At 34.3% G+C, this 25027-nt stretch overlaps 1 protein-coding gene across 1 annotated transcript; it reads right to left on the bottom strand.

Annotated features, from left to right (window-relative positions):
- Positions 1-17029: 17029 nt before the first annotated feature.
- Positions 17030-18337, bottom strand: LOTGIDRAFT_174188 (hypothetical protein; the record flags this gene model as incomplete). The annotated part of the gene is made up of 1 exon (XM_009052514.1): positions 17030-18337. One exon carries the CDS (start codon positions 18335-18337, stop codon positions 17030-17032), a length of 1308 nt encoding a protein of 435 aa, XP_009050762.1.
- Between the last annotated feature and the right edge of the window lie 6690 nt (positions 18338-25027).

The raw sequence follows: 25027 nt of genomic DNA, 5'->3' as shown, positions 1-25027 counted from the left end.
ATTTATTTACGTCAACATTCAGATTTTTTTATCAGCTTTTATAATAATTGTCAAAACTTGAATGGACCTTCACAATTTTTATACCTCTAGAAAGCAATCGATTTGTAATCTTCTCTTGTCTGAAGGGAAGCTGGCATCTTCTCGGTATTCGTCAACACCCTACGCCTCTATTCGAATAGGTTTTTAAACTCGGAATTCATTTGGAAGTTATCTGATACTTTGATAACGATATATTTTTATATTTAAAATTTCCATTATAGGTCTCCAATGTATAAAAACAAAGAACGTAAATAACTTCCTGCTAAGAGCAACCGGAACTAATTAAAATACCAACTCAAACCAGACCAATATTTAATTAATTTGAAAAAATGACGTCATATGATGTGACGTAATAGATAAACTGAACATTATTGATGATATAGCCCTGGTATACTGACATAAGATTCTTATCTCCACGAGCTATTTTGACACCCTCAAATTGATGGGTAACACCAATCCTCTTATGGGGCTAATTATTTTTCAATGACCCACTTCAATATGCCTTTAATTGTTTGGTCCATTCTGTCTGTAAAAACTTTGTTTGATCTATGTCAGATTGTCGAGCAATCGTTAAACATTTGTGAGCCATTAATTTGTCCTTTAAAACTCCCCAGCCTCTTCACAGATTAATTCTACCCCATCTTTAATTGTAGGAGATGAAGTCATATTAATTAATAGCACATTTTCCTGATATTTGATTAGTCCGAAACATAGGCTACTATATCGTTTACTATCAGAAATTTTCATATATTTTGATAGTACACAACTGGCAAGACACCATCTTGCAAGAATAACAAGCATTCAATAATAAATATATTATTTATTTTTAGATTTAAAATATCAATCGATGCCAATTTAAATAACATTTAAAAAATTTATATCATATTTTATTTACACATTAGGAGGTTATCCCGACCCCATTCTGCTATTTTTTTTATTTATACTATAATACCTATTCAATAGAACAATAGCATTCATTTCGAGCTAGCACCATGAAACAGCTGTATCTATGCCTGATTTCATACGCACACGTTCGTTCAATTTTCTGCCTTTGTGATCTAAGATTGATGTAACAATCCGCCGCCATGTTTTTTTTTTTATAAATTCCCCATCAATGCCATTCAACAGATGTCCCACGATGTACTTTCTTTGTTACCACTCAGTAATATGATTTAACAATGCAGAATCGGAGTTCATCTTTTGATGTTTCTATCAATTGGTTAACTGTTAACTTTACCGAGAGTTTAATATTTTTTTACTTCCATCAAAGACATTGTGAATTACTAACACAATCTGTGTTATTGTTTCTCCCATTGTCTTGTGAATGTTAAAGGGCAAACATTTGTTGTTGGTTGGGTTATTCCTTGCCAACTTCTAAATATTCCTTCAGCATAATATAGAAACAATAAAAGGCGTGGAGTAGGAAAGTTTTTGGTTATATCAAAACCAAAATTGCGTTTTCACCGGTCTTCCTTGTATAGTTAAATTGAGATATTGTATTCATAAAAATTCTAAACAAGATTCACAGCTTCTTTAAAGGTTCCATTATTTCAATCTAAGAATGCGTTTTAAAAGACAAAGACATTGCAAAATCTTTTCATTAAATTCGATGAGTCAAAAAGTACAATTAGTCCTATCTGAAAAACATTTCAATAAGAACAGCATGAATGGCTTTTATTAGCAAGTGGAACCGATGAAGATTGAATTTCGCTATGAAATATTATCTTAGATGGAATGAAATGGGGCTGGAATGGAATAAAACTGACAGAATGAATTAATGATAGAACATCTCGCTGGAAATAGACAATAATATTGGTTTGAACTGAAACCTTAACTATCAATTTGGGAATTGAATAGCTTTGGCGTGTGTGTAGAAAATATAGGAGCAGAAATACCCAAAGACAATGTAGTGGTCTATTTCCACAATCCACAATTTGCACATAGACTAGTATGATTCTTACTCAAATTGAATTAATTACCATAAAATTGTATTCCGTTATTTAATATATATATATATAGATATCATTTACCTTTATCATTATATACTTGTGCAGGTCAATTACAACGTTTCTTCATATTACACTGATTACTAAATGTATGATAAGTGCGCGAAGTATCATATTGCAAATAATTGTTACCTGGATAAGATTTGACCAACATTTGTTACCTGTATTATTATATAACAGTCTGATTAATCCAGATAATTAAGATAAGATAGATTCGACTGGTCAGTCATTATCATAATATATCGTGTGATACCTACGTTACAAAGATCACCCCGGTAAGGGACAACCTTAGATATATCTTCCAACCATATTCAGCATTAAGAATCGCTGGGGTTTTCGTGGGTTGATACCGATACATAGTGATGGTATTCTAGAATATTGTTATAAAGTCCAAAAAACGTTATTTATAGCGAAACTAGCAGAGGACTCATTCATAAATACAAACAATTTTGCCTCTTCAGATATACCTTGCAGCAAATGAAAACCAGCGTATTTGGATGATCACCCGATATTGTATTATTCTGTTGCCTTGAACTTCTTTAGAACGGTGCTTTTGTAAATAAAATGACCTGAAGTCTGTCACTCTAGAGAACATCTTTAGTAGCATTATCTGGCTGGCATCAAATCTCACTTGGGGTTCATTTCCCCATTTCATTTTAATGTTAAATCAAACATTTTGTTTCAAAGAGTAAGATTCTAGAATGAGAAATCGTTTTGTCTTATTCTTGGACGCCCAGTTATGGCCCATATACATGTACAATCTTGAATGATCCAGGAATGTTATTAAAGATAGCTACCTCGTTGATTTAATCGGACTTATATTGTTTACTACTGACCATCAACTATGGAATCCAGACCTAATCAGATGTCGCCATTTTCGAAGGTTATGTCAATTTACCTAGCCGTCCAGAAGTATTTCCTGCAATATTGAGTTTCACATCCCTTCAAATGATTAGCCTCAGGATGCCTTATCTGATCTGGTAGAAGTTTCCACTACCGTGATTGATGATAATACTAACCACAGATCTTGATAAATCTTGATAACACCAACTCATTATAGACTTCCTCGTCAGAAACAATATATAGAGCAAGATTCAAACATCTTTAATGACTAAACAATAGATACAAAAGTTGGATTTATTAAGTCGCTATAAGATCTTTCCAAACCCAGCAGAAATGATACACAAAAGTTTAAGGATTGACACTATAATTAAATGAGTGACTACTCTCATGTTGACTTGGACTCATACGTAACGAGTCAGATAAATAAAGTGTCGGTTTCTCCTTTGGATTTCACCTCTGCTAATAATTCGTTCCCAGGTAACCTGCCCTATTTTAAGCCGACTATTTGTAGGGTACTCCTGCATCAGCCTTATGAAACATGTGATCAGATCCTATTCAATGCGTTTACATGAATGCTACTGAAGTCCATCCCATGCCGAATCGGTCATTATGTAAAATTGAAACCACACGTCGTCAGCTATAGGATGAGTTTAAATCTTGTGTTATTTATGGACTTAAAAGGCTTGACCTGTACTGTTGAAAGAATGTAAACAGCTAAGAATGTAACCAAGTAAAAACTTGTATATATAACAGCTTTTTTCTTAAAGTAACTCGTTTAACTTGATATACTAGTGGTGAATCATGATGTTAGTTTAAAACATCCATAGAACTAAGAGTTAATCAACTGGGTTTGGTCTGTTGTCCTAATCCACCTTTCCTTTCACACCCCCAAAAATTTATTTCATCCACATTTCCAGCATGTGATGATGTGAGGTGCTCTCTCAATTAAAACTAAATTTTCCATCTACACTCTAGTCCCACACCCTAGGGGTGAAAACACAACACGTTGGCAACCGGGGTCCTAATCCATATTGGAAATTGAGGGACCTTCTCAAGTTTAATGCTGTGGGTATAATAATCTTTAGGTCACCATCCAAACCCTTCTATTGTCGTAAATGAGAGTCAACAGATTAAGATGGCTAATGAAATGCAATAGTTTTACGTTCTATTATAGTAAAGGTTTTTTTTAATACATATATAACCTCCATGTAATATTATCAATGTTATTATATTCAAGACCTTCAATAACTTGTTTGTACTTGGGACTATAGAATACTCATTGCCATTCATTAGGACTGTATGTATCGTTTAGTTGAATACAAATAGTTCACTAGTCACTTACAATACTAACATTATATTATAATATTATGTCAAAATTATAAGCTGGATATCGTTAATAATAGTGGAGCCTCGCTCATGCCTTCTATCAACATGGTAACCCCATCCCACTCCCCGTTCCACATGAAGCAATAATTTGGGTATGATCATAATGACTGTACAAGACCCCCTACAATAAAATATGTAAAATATTTCCACTATATATATATATCATCATCGAAAGTAAAACTAAAGTTACCAACTGCTCCATTATTAAGAGTTATTCATATAAAAAGATTGTTAATGATAATATTATGATTCATTTGTTTTGAACATAATATGCTTATGAGCATATCCCAGTGGCCCAATGTAAAAACTGTACTACACATAATAATACCCTTGCATATCTACTGCATCGATATTAATAAAATAACTATACTCATTGAATAAAAACAGGGCAGTGAACCTTCAATGACACACTGAGAGTCAGTAGATAAGTATGTAAAAAGGAAACGTTATTTTTCCCTTTCATTCATATAAATATACTGCACAGGGTGTGGAAAATACAATAACTACCAACCCAAATCTTACTCACTGTCTATAAGGTCAAAGGTCAGTCTGATATATTCCAGTAATATACGATAGCTTGGCACCATTTGATGCCAAGAATATTTCAAGACAAACCGGAAGCTAGTGAATATTCCTGCCTCTAGTTTGACCTACTCTAGATAACAGTTTCAAATATTTAAGGAACTACATTTTAAATAATAAAACTTTGGTTGTGTTTTATTCAGTAGGGTATGGTGAATGTGGGAATTCTGTAGTTGTCTTGAAGCGAAAATTTCAATAGTACCAACTATATTGGTCTGTACTATACATTGATCTGTAACAAACTGCAATTGTTAAAATTTAAATGTCAGTTGATTTTGATTTATGATTTATTACATGGACTGATGTATCTGTTATATATATATCTGAAGCCCGCAGATTACATTTTTTATATATAAATATTGGATATTCGAGATTATATTACATCGATCCAGGAATAGGGAGATGGATTCCAATATTTCTACATAGGTAGACAAGATTTTTCAGAACTTTCAGAATCATCTCAACTCGTTCGTTCAAGAGTTTTTCCAAAAAATGAAAATGTCGGACTTTGGTTTTTCACTCTAGTAGAATACATTTTGTAACTTTAATTATTTTAAAACGACGGCGTTTTCATGTAATCTTGGAATGTACCTGGCAATATATACTTAGTTTGCAAGTTTTGAAAACAAGGCATCAGACGATATGACATATTCTAACCAATTAGAAAATAAAGAATCTTAAACCTACCAACTTGTCGACTGATCTATATGTTGTGCCACAGAATATCCAAACATACTGCCAGTTTCTCCAGAATGGATCAATGGTAGTTCCACATCCACATTGTAACAGTCGAAACTCGGCGTCCATAATCCAAGTAAAATACACAAAGTCACTCCGAAAACTTTCATAATTACTCCACTATCCCAGATCCGAAATCACGAAAAAAGAAAATAACACAGAAAATAAATAATATCTCCTAAAATCACTACAAAATCATTTGTACACCATAACTACTATTTTTTTATACCAAAATTAGATTCTACTCCAAACTATATCCTTCGTCTGAGGTTACAGAAAGGCACTGGATTCAACCACGATAGTTAATAGGGGTGTAAGGTTTTAAGTTGTTGGGACTAGCCGATTGATACGATACCATAAAAGTATTAAGAGTAGAACTTTACACGCCTGTATGTGACTCATTCAATAGCGGGTGTAAACTGTACCTAAGTTCGGCAAACAGTAGCTATACAGCTCCCACAAGTAATGGTCTATATACTTACGCGTGCTAATTATTTGTGGGACTGTTGAATGTATGTTAAACAGGATGATTCTATTATGTAAGCCAGGGTTTGGGGTGGTTTAATAGTCGAGAAAAGGTTACAACCGACTTCCAAAAGCATTGACTATGGAAATAACAATTTTCTAGGGGCATTCGATTAAAACCAATATCATAAATCATTCGACTACTTGGTCTCGGCCAAGCTCGCAACAGGTTGAACTATCCCAGTGCTCAGGTTTGGGATGGTGACTAATTATGATGCTGCGGTCATTCATGCATCTCAATTAATACAGTTAACTAATTGTTTAGTTAACATCCGCTATGGTGTGTAAACTGCTAGATGTGGTACTCCTATATTTTCTGTTATTATTATATTAACTATAGAATTATGAGTTTGTAATATTAAATAGGAAAAGAGAAGAATAATGTTCAGTAATATGGATTATTATCAATATTTATTGTCGGGGGTAGTGACATCATAATACATATACTTAATACAATATTTGTTTATCAATTCAATAAAAATGAATTTGTGACCAATAATAGATTGGGGCCAGTCAACATTTCAAATGCTCCAGTTTAAGGAATTATTACTTGTATTGAATGGTTTTTTTTACCTTTATTTCAATTAAATAGATGTTTATAAACTAATTAGCCTATATGTGTACAGCGAGTGTTAACTATTGTATTTCGATGATTAAAAATGATTTCTGGAAACTTTTCTGTGTAGATTGTAAGTGATTTTATTGAGTTATTTTGACGGAAATGATTTCCGAAAGTTTTAAACTCGTAATGTGATAACAGACAAGACAGGAGAGATATTTCGTCTGAATAATTTCACAACCCGATTTGACATAACATGAATGTGTATCACAACCGATTTAGCTGTTTTCTTACAATATTCTATAATATTTCATACTTTTTAAATTTTTTTAATAAATTAGAATTAGTTATTTAATTAGAAAATTATCTATGAGGTTTTTAATGGCTTTATGGTCATCAAATATTAGCGAAGCGATTTGTTTCTTGTCTGAAATAATATTGTGTGAAACATAACTCGAAAACATGAGAACTGTCCATATTGGTATATACTAGCCAAGCCCGTAGCTACAGGGGGCTGAAAATATTTAACAACACACCATTATCATTTCTTCAACTACAGACCATACCCCATCCGGATATATTACTTGGCCCCCGAACAATCAAGTCTACCTACGGGCCTGATACTAGCAAGTCACATTTAAACCAGTTATTGGTACATGTAGTTCAAACACATTGTTTATTCTCATTATCTAAAGCCAGTCAATGGTCCGAATTTCAAAACCGTGGTCAGAGAAAAAAGCATGTTTAACACGAAGACGATCTCTAAGAATGAAAAAAAAATTTAAATTCTCAATCTTGGCCAATAAGAGTATATATTCATCAGTGGCGTTAGTGTGTTAGAAGTATGCATCAGAATACACAAATAATCCGATAATTCCACAAAACTAAGTAATTATTGAAAAACTGTCGAGCATTTCTGATTCAGCTTGTTCGACATCATCCCTCAACACTTAGATACCATCATAGTATCCTGACATTTTTCAAACCTGTTTTAGTTGTACTGATCGAATGAATAACATCAGGTCGTTACGATGGAATAACACGCATCGTGTCCCCGTGGGGACTGTAGATGAATTAATTTACATGTGACTGTTGTATGCAAAAGAAAAGCATGAGCGAAATTATGGCATTGTGCGTGTAAAAGTTCTTTCAATACATATTGCATGTAGATGCAATGTCCTTAGAATTAATATTCCCCGACTTCATTAGCCGAATTAGGTGCAAAAGAGTAGGACGTAAAACTCCATTCATTTCCTTTCATTTTGAAATAATATTGAAGTGATAACATTTACTTGCATGGTATCTTATTTCATGATATTTGAATGAGCTTATTCTGTATTTGCATAATGAAATTAATATAAATGAAGGGGACATTGTTATATAGGGGAAGTAACTCGATAAATAAGACAAATACGTGACTTGATCTCTACAACACAATTTGAAGGCAATGATTCGACTTATTGGAACATTCAGAAAACATAATCGAGACAAAAATTAAAACACTCTACTAGCCGGTCATAAGAATGTCAAGCAAGTGCTTAGCTTGGCGGTTCCCAGCCATAGCGCATAAATTGCGCTTGAAATAGAATTGAATTGACTGCTTCTGGGTTGTAGAGAGTCTGATCAAATACGATATCCCCCCTGGATCCGCGACTAGATAATAACCTTGAATTTGAATAAGTTAAGCTACACATAAATTTTAACATCCATGGAAGTTCAGATGTTTACCAAGCTTTGACTTGGTCTTTTGTCACCGATTAGAATATTATCAAATCCTGTCGGAAATAATCTTGTAAGCGCGGGCACACGTCATATTTTAGTCTTGATTCGAGTTGGTGAAATCGGCGACTAAGACTGTTCGTGTACCCGCCCCTTAAGGGAGGAAACCTACGTTTAACTTTCATAAAATATAATAACACTTATTAATTATTATACACATATACTGCCAATAACTGCAAAGTTTGCTACATAAATTCATCGGTCGGATGAATGCCGTAGTTTAAATATTTAAAAACTTTATCATGGAATTTGTCGAGTTTTCTTTACTATATAGAACATTTAGCAAAATAAAGTACGTGGGTCATATTGTTAAATGGATCATTTTCAAAATTCGTCAAAATTTCAAAAGCAATTTTAGATGAAATTATAGACCCTTTTTCTACCATAGAATGGTTATGTAACCTATTCTGTATGAGCTCAACATAGAATGCAAACATTTTTAACTTTTAAATAACTGAGGGTTCAATAAAATGTCGATCCTGTAACAAACTTTTTTGGAAAAAATTTTGAAATTGTATTTGACTTTTCCATGTAATTTTCGGGTAACTTTAGAAAACAAATAAAGATTTTGGTCACAAAACACAAATTATGGCTGTTAAACAGGTCTTTATGATCAAGTATACAAAAAAGATCAGTTTTGGAAAAACTGGATCGATATCCTACTCTTAAAGTTTGCGTCAACCCTTGTCATCTACCTTTTTGTATTTGTTTTTTCAGTGTTTTCAAGGTTTACAATAATTAAAAATGTATCTAATACAATATATTTTGTAAAGAAACAGAGACAATTTTACAAAAATGTGCCTGTTACAGAAAAGGCAGCCATGTTATGGGAAAGACCTGATTTGTTACAATGTGGACATATTTTGCAAAATGTTACACATAACATCCCCTTAAGAGATTTGTAATTATAATCTGAGGTTCAAAGATTTGAATAGATAATTTTGTTTCCTTGATGATTTTGTAATCTCTTGTAGTATAGAGGTAAATGAAAAAAAAAGATGCTGTTGACATTGTATCTGATTTCTGAAAAGTGACACAGATAGATGAAAATTAGCCAAAAATATGCAATTTTTTATCATTCAAATCCAAATCTTACAGTATGAAAGAGTGGTATCTTTACAAAACATGTAGACCAAATAGTTAAATAATATTCTCCAAAATACAACGACTTTTCTGTTCTAGCTATCATATTTCTGAACCATTTAGTTGTCACCTAGGCTACTAACAAATGAGTATTTTCAGTATTGATCACCAGAAATAGTTTAAAGGCCTATTATAATTGAAATGTTTTTGTTATTTCTAGGGAATATCTATAATAAAAACGTGCTTACATTAACTTGTGATGTAAAATTTGATATAATATATATGTTGAGTTGTCTTCCCTGTAACAAAACTTTCTTTCGTGTAACACCTAACTTTTACCGACTGTAAGACTGTTACAGAAAGGAAATAATTTGAACTAGTTGTGCACAAAAAATTATACCTTTCATTTCTCTTTAACAAATCAAATTTCATCAGAAATCAATTTCAAATAGCAATGTTTGACTTCATTCCAAAATAAAACAATGTCATCTAAAGCTGAGAAATATGCGTTACAGAAAGGACTCATAAAAAAGTTTCTCTTTTCTTCAAATTGATGCAAAATCAAAGCAATCTTGTCAATATGAAATAATACCCTATTCTAATCACAGAGACACAGTTTTCTTTAGTCAAGGGAACCAAAATATATGACGTTAGGAAATGAACTTTTTAATGGTTAAGTAGCTTGTCCCGTCTTTTTTGTTATTAAAAGATGGGACAAGCTACTTAACCAAATAAATAGTTCATTTCCTAACGTCATATTTTTTGATACAATATCAGATTTTTAATTTAACACTTTAACTCATTGCTTTAAGAAAAAATCATTTAAAAATCATAACTGGTTAAAGAGGAATTGTTAAATAGATTTCCATGTTGTTATGGTAAAGACCACTGGGACAGCATAATTTAGCTATTTTTGAGGTAAAAAACTTAAACTGATCAAAGGCATTTTACATTTAAATAGTTATAAGGGTCTAAACTGTTAGACCCTGTCCCATGTTTAATATTGTATGTGAAAAATTAATTCAATTGTATGAACTACGGGAATTATAGCTTCGGGACAAGAATTTTGACGAATTTTGAAAATGACCCATATATGTATGTTATAGAGGCGTTTTTAGAGATCGAGTTCTGTCAAAGAATAATGAATACATGTAATGTTGTCTCACAAAATGAGCATAGTAAATAATGATGAAAACAATACAACTAGAGCTTTCCAAATAGTTTTCTATCTTCAAAAGTTACAATGCTACAAAGCTGAAATTTGCAGAGAATTTCCACTATCTCCACATTTCAGAAAAACAGTCTTAAATGTCAGTTACCTTACTTAAATAAATATTTCATAAATATTCATTTTCACTTCTTCGTTTTGTATACTATTTTTATACTACAAATGTCATGCCATTATTTTATGTAATGTTTATTTTAAATGTAATAAGTAACATCCTCAAAGGGGTATTAATTTTCACCTAATTATATCTTTTGAATGCTTCTAATTGTATTTTTTTCTACTTTTATACTTCATTGTGTTATCTTTCATATATCTGTATTTCATTTTATATGTTATTGGAAATCATTGTACTTTTAAATTTGTACGCTGCCCACAACGGGCGTATATGCAATAAAATCTTCTGTTATTTTATCTGAGGTTAAGAATTAGATTAGGAAATTGTGGCGACGATTTTGATCAAGTTTTGGTCTTTTCCGACTAATTAGACCCAAGGGATTGGATAAACACATAAAACAAACTTAAAATGCATGTTACTTACTGAAAAATGGAAATTTCAAATATAGGGGACCACTGCACACTTAATGTTCATATGCAAATAAAAATAAATAAGTCCTCAAAAGTTACAAAACTACAAAGTTGAAATTTACATTCACTATAATCTCGATATTTGAGAAAAATATTTCGGGAAAATAGGATAAAAGAGACGACAAAAAGTGTTAAGGGGCGACGACGTTTAGGCCTCAAATATCTCCTTCCTAGGTCAGAACATAGATAATTTTGCATACACTATACATATCAGCTGATAAAATAAAACATAGAATTCTGAAGCACTCCGTTAAATGGATAAATAATATCAATTTTATACTGACAGATATATTGGTAAACGACATATTCGGCAACATAGTTGAGTTGCTAGGTAAATTTCACCTGTGAATATCACTTAGTATATTTCTTGGTAATACTATATATATTACATGGTGGTGATGACTCCTTATTTTCAATGCTAAATCAATGTAAGCCTACTTGATCCATGCCATTTCCGAAAATTTGTTAGGATTAGAATTTCCAGCATGAGACAAAACTTTTTCTATCGACATGCTATAAATATTTTTTTTAGTGATTTAAACCCATCCCACTAGTGTAGATACTAGGCTTTCCATCACCCCTCCCCACATGACATGCAGGACTGACAAAGATTCTAGACTTCATTCTTAAACCAATATTCCGTGGAATTCAAAAACTCGAAATCTCAACTTGTGGAATCCGATTTTTTATTTGTGGAATCCGAATTTTCGAGTTGTGTACAATATATTCATAAAAATAAAAAGGTTGGCCAGGCTTTCGTAGATCGGAATTATTAGACAAATGTTGCTTTAATAAACTATATTGGTTTATCTTATTTGATGGGGGTGTAAGTTGTGCAGTATTTGATGGAAATTTTTTAAAAGTAAAATTGATAGTTAAAATTTAGTTTCGTAAACACTTCACTCCAGTGGCTGCGTCAGTGGTGGTACAGGGGAGCGCTTGCATTTGAACACCCACTTTATAATTCGTGATAACTCGTGTTGCTCTTACAGCGTCCAAAATTCCACATTTTTTCACCGTATACATATGTTTAAGATTCTTATCTCCTAGACTGGCTTTTGTAGTTATGGCAACGAATCCCCTCCATAATCAAATACTTCGTACAGTAAGCATTCTAAATTATCCAGACTGATTAAGTTAATTACATTTCAAATTGAGGACTTGAAAATCGAGAGTATGATAAGCAAAACTCTCTCGTTAGCAACTTTATTTATAGCAACATGACGTTTTCCTTACTATATAAAGCCAGTCCGTGGTGAAATAACTTGGGACATTGAGAAATAACTCCGCCTTTTGACGATCGCTGTCTGTTTTAGGGATCTTCTGGAACGATGGTCGACTGGAAATGGGTGTTGTCGCGTATTCCGATAGAACCTCCTTCTGGATATACGCTTACTTCGTTTCTTTCTGGGGTGTTCAAACTCTGGAATACACAGTGAATGGTGTAAAAACTGTTCCCGGTCTGAGGTGACACGTTCATTAGTGCCCTTGCAATCGCTGGATACAGCGCTATAAGGGTGAATGTGTTTTCCGAGGACCTCATCCGATCCAACTTGGACTCGGACATTTTGCAATCAACTCAGCTTTGTTGAATGGGATGAGGTTTTTAGAACGACGACATTACAGCAGGTAGGCAGTATTTCTAAGTATATTGTAGTTGTTATATTTTTTTTTTAAATCGGATCCAATAAATTGGTACTGGTACATTGGCATTAAAAACTTTTAGGCTTATGTGGAATATACAATAAAGATGGGGTATTTATCTAGGTATTCTTTTAATCTCTTTAGTCTGTAAATTTCTGCACTGAAATCGAAATAACCTGTCATTCGATATAACTCATTATAATTATTACTATATTTAAGCAATGAACGATGGACCCACTGCAGTTACGGTGATATGAATAATCGGGCAAGGTGCCAAATTGAATGAGCTGCCGAAGGCAGTCATGATAAATTTGGCACCTTGACCAATGTATTCATTAAACTATGTATAATATTAAGTAACGTATCGTCGTTGTTGTGCAATTGTCACGAGGGTAAGTAAAAGATAACCTACAAAGTTTATTATATATAACTAGAGATAAGAGATACAATTCTAAAACTAGGACTAATTCAATGGTATTATTATATTCTTTCGAACCGGAACCAATGAATTAATACCAATGAGTGATTATATAGTAAAACCACATTGAATTTATCACCTATGATCCTTCAAATTTTGGCAGGTAGGGGAGTTACATTCTTGTGATAATTATGCTCAGTGTCATTGTACGCAAGTGTTCAAATATTATTCATGGAGTAAACATCAAGTGAGTGAAGATAACCATCTGTTTCAAATTCAAACTTACACTATCTGAGATCGAGGGTGGGATTAATGTAAGTAGTGTTTCATATTATCATCTCAATACGCCAATACACTCCAAAAGAGTTGACGTACAAAGTTAGAGAGGAGCATTGATTGAGCAGACATTGCGACACTTGCAGTGGCGGCTCCGGAAGGGGGGGGGGGGCTTTTCTTAGGAGAACCTTCTCAGAGGCTAACGACTATCACACCTCCACATAGTTGCTGCATTTTGAATTTTGAATTCAGCCTCGACAGTTGTCCCGTCATGAGTCAGTATACCCCATATTTCTACCCCCCGTCTCGGGACACTGGGCACTCGCAGAAGTGATTTATTTTTGTGGAGCATACAGTCGCTCAGTATGTGCTTGCTTAAGATCTTAAAGCTAATGTGTTGATGAATGACATCGGGGGAAACCTTGGTCACTAGCAGGGTCTGTAATAAATATACCAAATGAATTGCAGGTGCACGCCCTATTTAATTTGCTTGAAGTACTTGAAGAGGTCAATGAAGTGGCAGAAAAAACATTCAACTTTGGAGATGAAAAAAGTCTATATCTATTGGTTATCGAAGGGATTCGATGCCAAAACTATTCACAAAGTCAAAAACATTTACAAATAGACCAAAACATCAGCCTCCAAACCAGATTATTTTGAAAGTTGTCGGCAATACCCCAGTCAAAATATTTCCAAACGCCAATAAGGATAGATAATCCACACAGCTATTATAACTCACTTGGGCATTCTAAAGCCAACCAAATTTGTGAAAGACTCGAGCAGGTCATCAACTGTCTAATGTTGGGATTTTCATGAACCACTGAAAGCTCGAGGCCTGAGAAGCTGCAATCTAATTAAAATTAGAATATTATTATTTTTGGTCGGTCTCCATTGTAATCTAACAAGATTTATACCAAGGTCACTTACTGTCGACTTACAAATATCGACCGTGAACTGTGCGGACCAATGAGATTATGAGACTACCGATACTATCTTGTAAAAGTGATTCTGATTGGCAGTGGCGCGTGATTGTCTGCTATAAATAACTTGAGACGTGATCTTGGTATACTATAAACCTCGTTATATTGGGGCCTTCAATGAAGACAGACACAAATCGGAACGATATGTATCTAATTTTAATTAGATTGGAGAAGCAAATAAATTTTATTGGTCCAAAACGTTATTAGGTCAACCAAAAACATAATTGCACCATTGAATCTTTACTCCCAAAAACCAAAGAACCACCTGATAGTTTCATAAACATAAGTTATCCACTTTGCACATTCTGAAAATTGTAGGAGAGCCAACTAGAGCAGAAATCAGAGGCGCAGACACTCTCATGAAAATTAAATCTTAAATGAATATTTTTTTTCAATCATGATTAACAGAAATTCAAAACTTCAGAGCATACTAATATAGCCAAAAGATAATGCACAGTGCGTTGAAGTATAAGTATATAAAACTATATTATTGTCCTGTTATTTGACGTTTCGGCTTACTGCCTTCTTCAGAAACACCCAAAATAGATCTCGATCACATCTTATTCCGTTATTTTACTAACTATTTAAAGTTTAGAATACTCAAACTGTTTGATGGTTGTCACGTCAAAAAGTTCATTTACGACGTCATTTCATCTTTCGTCATGCCGTTAATAGTCCCTCCACTGAAAACCAACCGAACACTTCTTATTCAGCCCATTTGGATCCTCCGTTCGTAACCTCTTCATCCAATCACGTTCCTTGATGATTCTCACGTTCCGCGCTTCATCGCATATCCTTTCCAGTATGTTGACTCTCATAGCGTCCTTTTTCTTATGTCCCTCACCGTTGAAATGCTCTGCCACTGCCGTCTTCCTTTCCAATCATATGTCTGCCATGTGTTCTTTTATTCGTTCTCCCAAGGTTCTTCTCGTTTCTCCTACATATACGGGTTTTCTGCATATATCGCAGCTTAGCGTATACACCACATTTCTCGTCTTGCACCCATGAGTATTGGGGTCAAGTTTGAAAGTTCTCTTTCCATCTGTAGATGTATCTTGCCTTCTGCATGTATCTTATTACACACTTCACACTTCTCTGAATCACATAAGCTCTTATCATCCCGGGCTAAAACTTTGTTTAATTTACCATGCACTAATATATCTCCCAGATTCCTGTCTCTTCTATATGCAATTATCGGTGGTTCTCTAAAAATTGTTTGCATCCTTTCCAATTGGTGAAGGACCTTCATATTCTTCCTTACTATGTTGTGCAGGTTTGGTAGGTCTTTCGTATACGTTGTTACTAATGGTGTCCTTGAGTTATCCTTCTCGTTATTCTTTCTCTTCCTGAGAAGCTCTTTCCTATCCATACCATCCACTCTCGACAACTGCCTTTCGATGAACTTGGAGCTGTACCCTCTGTTTCTCGGTTGCTGTTTCAGGTCTTTTCTATGCTTTTGGTATTCTTCTTCGTTTTCGCAAATTCTTCTCTGTCTTATTGCTAATCCATAGGGTATGGCCTTCTTCACACTCTGTGGGTGGCATGATTTGGCCTGTACATACATATGCTTATCTGTTGGTTTTACGTACAATCCTATCTTCTAACCTATCTTCCTTTCTGATAACCATCACATCCAAAAATTCAATACTGTCATAACTCCACCGTAACTCTACTTTTATCTTCTCATGTATGGTGTTGACTTCTGCTTGGAATTCTTCTACTGTTCCTGTCCAGATTCCAAACCCATCATCTATAAATCTTTTATAGAAGTGTATATGCTTCCTTCTATCCTTGGCCTTCAGTTGTTCATCCCACTTTCTCATATAATATGTGCATGCATAATTCTTGCCTAGTTTGGATCCTATTGCCACTCCATCCCTTTGAAGGTAATGCCTACCGTTGAAAGAAAAGTTGTTGTTCTCTAGGACCGTTCTTATCATCTCCATCACATAACTAGTCGGTATATCAGGGTTATTGCGCATATTTAAACCTTCCTCACAAGCTGCTAGCCCTTCTATCTTAGATACGGACGGATACAGTTTGACGACATCAAAGCAAAAGAAAATGGCATCCTTGGGTATTGGTTGTCGTATGGTCTTCAGTTTGTTTAAGAAGTCTGTCGTGTCGTGTCTGTCCCAATCACAAACTCTTCTAATTCTTTCTCTGCTATTTCCGCTAATTTTTCCGTTGCCGTTCCCTGTCCGTTGACGATGTGCCGAAAGGGGTTGTTCTTCTTGTGGATCTTGGGGTTGCCTTTAAGTTGACCGCTAGTGGGCTATTTTGGTATAAGGTACTGTTTTAGATCCCTGTCTATGTGGCCGTTTTTATGTAATCTGTTCGCTATGTTCTTTACTTCCTTCATCGATTCTTTGGTCTTATCTCCTTCATAGCCGTTTGTTCTTCTTCAGTGATGTTTGCTTCCTTTCGTTTGTTAATCCCTTCTACTACATCATTCTTCGCCAATTCTATGTACATATCTAGCCACCTATCTCTTCCCACTTGCAGTGTAAATTCACTCTTCTTCTTTTTCCACGGTTCCCGTTCTACATATTTAGCGTCGCCCTCTTCATCACCCTTAAAGAAATATTCTCTTAGTCTCATCCGTCTTTCCCACTCTCCCAGGTCGCTGAGCAACTTCGTGACATCCACCTTCTCCCTTGTTGGCACAAAACTAAAACCTTTCGATAATAACTGCTGTTGGGGTTTCGTCAGAATTTTATCGGAAAGATTTACGATCAGGTTATTTTCTTCTTTCTGCGTTACTTCCCCTTTCCCCATCCCCGCCGATCCGTTTATCTCAGTCTTGACATTATTACATCTATTCACTTCCTGTCGGTATATCGGTTCACCCTGGTACTTAGAGCTCTTCTTAGTTGTCATATCAAACCAGTTTGTAACGTTTTCTTTTATCCAATCAGTATCGGGTTCATGTAATTCGCACGTACAGTGTTTCTTGTCAGGGATCAAAAGGTTAAAGTGATTATTCCTGTGCGATATAGCTATCCAGCCTGCGTTTGGTTTACATCCTTCCTTGTCGTAGTTAATATCGAAACAATCCCACGTCTGTCCCCTTTCTCCTGAACTCAGAATAAATAGTTTACACCTGAACTCACTGGAAGCCTCAGTTGCCCATGTCGTGGAATCCCCACTTGTACTAAGTTGGTCTTGTATATGCTGGTTGAAATCCCCATCGATTAGCGCTTGGTAAACCTCAGGATTGGTATTCATTCTACGTACAATCCTCTCTCTAATTCCTCTGTGATTCTCTTCATGTCCATACAGAAACATACTAATACATCTAAAGAAGCAATTCCCATCTCCTTTTATATCAATCTCTTTAAAACCTTCAATGTCACAGCCTCCCTTGTTATCCATTAAATTACTTTCAACTCTACTCTTTCCAAATCTGAAGAAGCTGCAAGATCGCTTACACCTGAAAGAAACATCTTGTGTTATATCCCTACTTACCTTGTCATGCCGTAATAAACCACGGAGTTTTCTTTCTTTTGCCTCCCTTAAATTTGATCGAATATCCCAAAGTAACCTGCTTTTATGATTCATCTTGTTTGCACATTCCTCCAGAATAACATTATGCCCTACTGATAATTCAAATTTAGACTTATCTGATTCTATCTCTTCTATCTTTCTCTGATAGGTCTTTGTCATGTCACAGAGTTAGTTTTTCTCACCAAAACAACTACTCTGTTTATCTGATGGAAAAATGGTCTGTCAGCATTTCCAGGCTAACAAGGAGATCGTTACAGGGCCATATTTCTTTTACTTTTATAAAATATACTTTTTCCCATCGTTTCTTATATATAAATGAACTAAATAGTACAATGAGCAAGCTCATAAATTCTTCTATAATCTTATTAAGTGACATAAAAATCAAATAATTCGAAACTTTCAGGGAAACTATATCTTCTAAAAAATCTTAACTTAAATATTTCCAATTCTACCAGTTATTTATAAGAACCTTCATACAAATTTGTATTCACTTTCACCTTTTTGTTAGTCCCGAGGACACTATCTCAGTTTTTCTCCTGAAAGGAACAAAAGCCACCATAGTCTTTTTACCCTTTAATCTGTTTTTTCGACTTTTTATGTGATAACGTTGTCCAAGATTATGCTGAAATAAACATTATCGTATTTTTCACAATGTGTTTTTTGAATACGGATAAATATACCTCCCAAACTTCCTCCGTCTGATCCTGGATACGTCACAGTCTTCATGGCTATCAACGTACAAAGTTAGAGAGGAGCATTGATTGAGCAGACATTGCGACACTTGCAGTGGCGGAGGTGGTATAAAAAATTCTTCATTTTGTCTTTATTATGACGTTAACAATTAAAATACATAATACAACTGAATGACGTCACAAGCAAATATTTACCGTTGCTGATAAGACGCTTAACAAAATTTCTCTGAGAATTTTACAGATTTTTCCGGATTTTACGGTGAGAGAGAATTTTATACAAACTGAACAAATTTATTGCAAAACAACGCGTTGAACGGTTATTTGTATTATAACAGAGAATCTAGCCACGTGTGGCTTTTATTTTATTCATGAAGCTTTTATTCAAATTTAGCAAATTACCTTTGAGAATTAGTGTGTATAATGGAACAAATTTAGCACCCTTGCGTCGGATTCTAGACATATAACATTTTCACACTTTCAAAATTGGTAAGACTCAGGCCGACCCTGCCAATGGTAGTTTCTGGTTATCAACGACTGGTATAATTGTGGTAACAAGTAGGGGAAATCGCAGTTGCCATCACATACACATGTTCAACTTCCATTTATTGGTCGTTAGGTTGCTAGTCTACCTGGGCCAAGTTTTTTTTTTTGATTATATAACATGAAATTCTGTTTGTAGGTAAGTCGGTCAAGGGAAATATGGTCACAGTAATACGGGCACAAGGTATTTTGGTCACAGTATTACGGGAACATGGTATTTTGGTCACAGTAATACGGGCACAAGGTATTTTGGTCACAGTGACCCCCATCCCCTCCCCTATTGGGTCAGTTTGCTCCATATTTGTAACCCCAGTCTTGAGAGACTGGCGTCGCCACTGCTTCAATCCCAATCAAGTTCAATAAAAACTGAGGCGAAATGTTTCACATGTAATCCGTAGAAATATGTTTAAGATTCTAATCTCCTAGACTTGCTTTTGTAGTTATGGCAACGAATCCCCTCCATAATCAAATACTTCGTACAGTAAGCATTCTAAATTATCCAGACTGATTAAGTTAATTACATTCAAATTGAGGACTTGAAAATCGAGAGTATGATAAGCAAAACTCTCTCGTTAGCAACTTTATTTATAGCAACATGACGTTTTCCTTACTATATAAAGCCAGTCCGTGGTGAAATAACTTGGGACATTGAGAAATAACTCCGCCTATTGACTGTCGCTGTCTGTTTTAGGGATCTTCTGGAACGATGGTCGACTGGAAATGGGTGTTGTCGCGTATTCCGATAGAACCTCCTTCTGGATATACGCTTACTTCGTTTCTTTCTGGGGTTTTCAAACTCTGGAATACACAGTGAACGGTGTAAAAACTGTTCCCGGTCTGAGGTGACACGTTCATTAGCGCCCTCACAATCGCTGGATACAGCGCTATGGGGGTGAATGTGTTTTCCGTGGTCCTCATCCGATCCAACTTGGACTCGGGGATTTTGCTATCGGTTCAACTCAGCTTTGTTGAATCGGATGAGGTTTTCGGAACGTCGACACTACAGCAAAGTAAGCAATATTTCCTATTAGGTTTATATTTATGTTGTAGACTGTAATTATTATATTTTTGTGAAATCGGATGGAGTACTTATCTAGGTATTATTTTAATCTCTTTAGCCTGTATATTTCTGCACTGTAATTGAAATAACCTGTCATTCGATATAACTCATTATGATTATTACTATATTAAACTATATATAATATTAAGTAACGTATCGTCGTTGTTGTGCAATTGTCACGAGGGTAAGTAAAAGATAACCTACAAAGTTTATTATATATAACTAGAGATAAGAGATTCTAAAACTAGGACTAATTCAATGGTATTATTATATTCTTTCGAACCGGAACCAATGAATTAATACCAATGAGTGATTATATAGTAAAACCCCATTGAATTTATCACATATGATCCTTCAAATTTTGGCAGGTAGGGGAGTTACATTCTTGTGATAATTATGCTCAGTGTCATTGTACGCAAGTGTTCAAATATTATTCATGGAGTAAACATCAAGTGAGTGAAGATAACCATCTGTTTCAAATTCAAACTTACACTATCTGAGATCGAGGGTGGGATTTATTTAAGTATCATCTCAATACGTCTCTCTGTCTCTGTCTCTGTCTCTGTCACTCACTCACTCAGTTACTCCGTATTACACTAGTCACAGCACAGCTGGGCTCTCGAAAGACAATTAATCGTGCTATTTAGAAAACAGGAAAATTATTTTATTGGCCATGTATGTAAAAGGATATAGTTCAATATGTACAAATCCGTGAAAGATGTTGTCAACGTAAACCTCATGCTAAAAATCCCAGAGCTATGATACACCCAATACCAGTTGTTAGTCATCCATTTCAACATATTTTAGAGAACCACATTCAAAATGTCAAACTACCAATAATCAGTATGTGTTGGTGTTCATAGACCATTTTTCAAAATATGTACAACTTTAGTTCTTAATCCTTTATTGACATTTAGGGGTAGAGATCACATTAAATAACAGGACACAATTTTATGGTATACTACTCCTTAGTTTTTTACACACTACGTTTCAACAATCTACATTGTCATCTTCAGGTGAAGTGAGGAAATATGGCACAAGAAGGTATATTTATACACAAAAAATAACAATAGCAACAATTAATTAAAGATTATTAGGTGTGGCAGTAAACAATAGAGCGACGATACGCAACTGAAGTGGGGAATTATCTTGGTTGATTATGAGAGAGAATATTGTAAATTATAGGAATAGCAAAATGAACAAACGAATGAAGTGGAGTTAACTAGGTTAATACAAGCATCTATCTTTCCAAATAGCAGGGAGGTAGATTCTTTGGTCTCTGTTCAGTTCTGGGTTTAATTTAAAGATTTCAATGGCTTCCCTTATCTCTCTGGTGTGCTTGTGGGGGATACTCATAGCAAGAATATTTGTTTGGTCCCATTATATAGTGTGGTTGGGGTGGTTTACTTAGTACTCTGCAATGGCACTGCCTATGTCTTGGGTGTTTTGGTTTTGTACTGAGCAGTTCTGACGCTAACAGGATTTGATGAGTGTCTAATGTACGTAGCTCCACAGTTGCAGTTAACTTTGTATATAACTCTGCTAGGGTCTGCTGGGCGGGAGGATATTTTACCATTGGCCTGGAGTAAAGTTTTTACTGGGGTGCCTGTTTAGAAGTAGACTTGAGTATTAAGATTCTTCTGTAGTATCCGCTTTATCTGGTAGCTCTGGTGTCCAATGAAGGGTATGCCAATCCTTGTTTTTGGGGACTGTGTTGTTGATGGTCTTTGGAGTATTGGTATTTGAGTTCAGTGTTTTTGAAATGATGTTGTCTGTGACCTCTTCTGGGTATTGGTTGAAAGTCGTGCTGAGGCTAGTTGGGGTTCTGGTAATGTTGATGTCTAGGAATGGTAATACTTGGTCTGCTTCTTTTTTTATGGTAAATTTGATGCGGTTATGCTGTTGGTTAAGGTGGTCAAGGAGTTGATCTTCATCATCATTTTCTGTCATAGCAAAGACGTTAACTTTCCGGTACCAACATAGGGGTTTAATTTGTGTGGTGGATAAGGCAAAGTTCTCAAATCTTGACATGAAGGCTTCAGTATGGAGTGGTGATAGAGGAGAGACCATGGGTAGGCCATGTATCTGCAGGTTGCCTCCAGTAGTACGTCAACTGTAAAGCTTCAACAGTTGCTACAGAATCTATTCTAATGTTGTTTGTCACCATGGTATTCCAGGATATCTACGTTCAGATCATGGAACCAATAACTTAGTAATAATGTGAAAGAAACCTGTAAGATTCTCAATAGTCAGAAAACTCAAACAACAAGTTACCATCCTAGTTGTAAAGGTCAAAGTGAGAAAACAATGAGTACTATATTAAACACTTTAGCCAAATATTTAGATGATACTTGCGATCAGTGGGATACCTTATATTCAATTTGCTTATAATAATACACCAAACTGAGATAGCACAGCATTCCTTTTGGTCCATGGAAGACATCCTAAAACATTCTTAGATATTACTAGATCAACTAGAACTTGCAAGACAGATTTGCGCAAAAAATCTTGAACAAAGAAAGAAAAAAATGTATGAAAGATTTCTACAAAAAGATTTTACTCCTTTATTTTCAGTTGGAGATAATAATAATAATAATAATAATAATAAAAACTTTATTAGACACCCAGTTGTACAAGGCAATCTTCCCTGGGATCTTTCTACATACAACTACAATAACATATTTACAAAATGATAAACAAAAAATAAGAAAGAAAATAAATGAATGTGAAAATGTATGGTTACGATAATAATGTGACTAACACATAAAATAAATTGAATTAATTTAGGTAATATTTCCCTTTGGTTATCAAAGATGAAGAGAAAATATAGGACTAATAGTAACATAATTACATATAATGATTGTAATTCCCTTTTCAGTTCTGTCTTAAAACTCTCTTCATCATTAGATTGTTTAAGTACACTGTATTTCTTTACAAACCTGTCTTAAAATCAGGTCAAAATAAAAAATTAGCAAGCCCTTGACATAGACAATATTGTACATCATGATAAATTAGGCAGAAAATCTGATTCTGTGTGAATATTGTGCATATTAATCAACTTAAGAAAGAACTCGATCGACCTAATGTGAATTTTAAACCAGATACCGGTAATAAAAAACTATCTGTTATTCTAGAAGATGATGAAATTGCAGTTTCAGATAATGTGACAGACCTTATTGACAAGATAACTTTGATTCTAATGCTATTGACAAAACTCAAGACAATAATGAAGACAAAATTAAGCCCAAGCCTACTAAAACTGTTGTGTTTAAGACTAAAGACATAGACAATGTTTATGACATTGAGAACATGTTAAGAAAGAATAGTATATTAATAAGATATGATGTTATAACTTAAGTGGTTAAATTTTAATTCTAGTCATATTTCTTGGATTCCTTATGATAATCTTACAGAATCTAATTGTTCTTATAACATACGCTTTTATGGTATTCCTTATCACTTCTTAGAAATGTACTGTTTAGTAATAACTCACTTTAAGAATTTATCTTAATGAGTAGTTTAGTAAACCATCCATTGGATTCATATATTGTATTGGATATTGCAATTTGATACTAGTATGTATTGAAAAAGTTAAATGTTTTTTAAAAAAAGGATAGGATTTTTAATAGGTCATTGCATCTGCATAGCCTACATACTATGCTTATGTTCAGGTATGACTTTTTATTATCATTTTACAGTTTTTTATCAATTTGTATTGCCGGGGTAAGATCGCAGTCATTTATTCTTTACATTTACTATATATGCAAATGTTTACTCCTTGAATGTTTTAAAATCAGTGGAACTCATTTCTTTCTCATGAGGGTTATATAGAATAGGTCTATGGTGGCCCAGGGCTGCCATTCTTAAATATTGCATATTTATTATCTAAAAAATATTGGAAGTCAATTTGATTTTCAAAAAATTTTAAATCGATTAAAATAAAAAAAAAATAAAAAAAATTATTGAAATAAAACAAAAGAAAAAGGCAAATAAAACAAAAAAACAAAAGAAAATAAAATTGACTTCCAATATTTTTTAGATAATAAATATGCAATATTTAAGGTCTAGCCATTATGAGTAATATTTGGGATGCATTTAACTGTAGTCTGGATATGTATTGTATGGAAGGGAGATAACTTAATATAGTTTAGTTTATTGGCCAATGATTTTGTTCATGTAATGTTACCTTACCCCTGTACGTCAGTTTTATGAAGATAGACCCAAGTTTTTTCCTGAATGACAAATTATTCTAATTTGTCGAGAGGTGGCTACAATATATATGCCTCGGATGATGGCCATGCAATCGTTTAACAACATTATTAGACCTAACAAAGACGCCTTTGAGACCTTTCTCATTGCTTATATATCAATTGTCTGTTTTCTATAGGCCTATGCCATTTCGACTGGCCTTTCAACCGTTAATACCTGTTATACACGATATGGCCATTGAATTGCACTTTTGTGGTCTTCTGCTAGTAGTACCATAGTAGAATAGTTCGTATTGGCTGTTGCATTTCTATAAAGTTACTTGCTATTATACATATGACATTTGAGGCC

Source organism: Lottia gigantea (assembly GCF_000327385.1).
Source record: "Lottia gigantea unplaced genomic scaffold LOTGIsca_185, whole genome shotgun sequence".
NCBI classification, from domain to species: Eukaryota; Metazoa; Mollusca; class Gastropoda; family Lottiidae; genus Lottia; species Lottia gigantea.
This window is presented reverse-complemented; position numbering and strand designations above follow the sequence as displayed.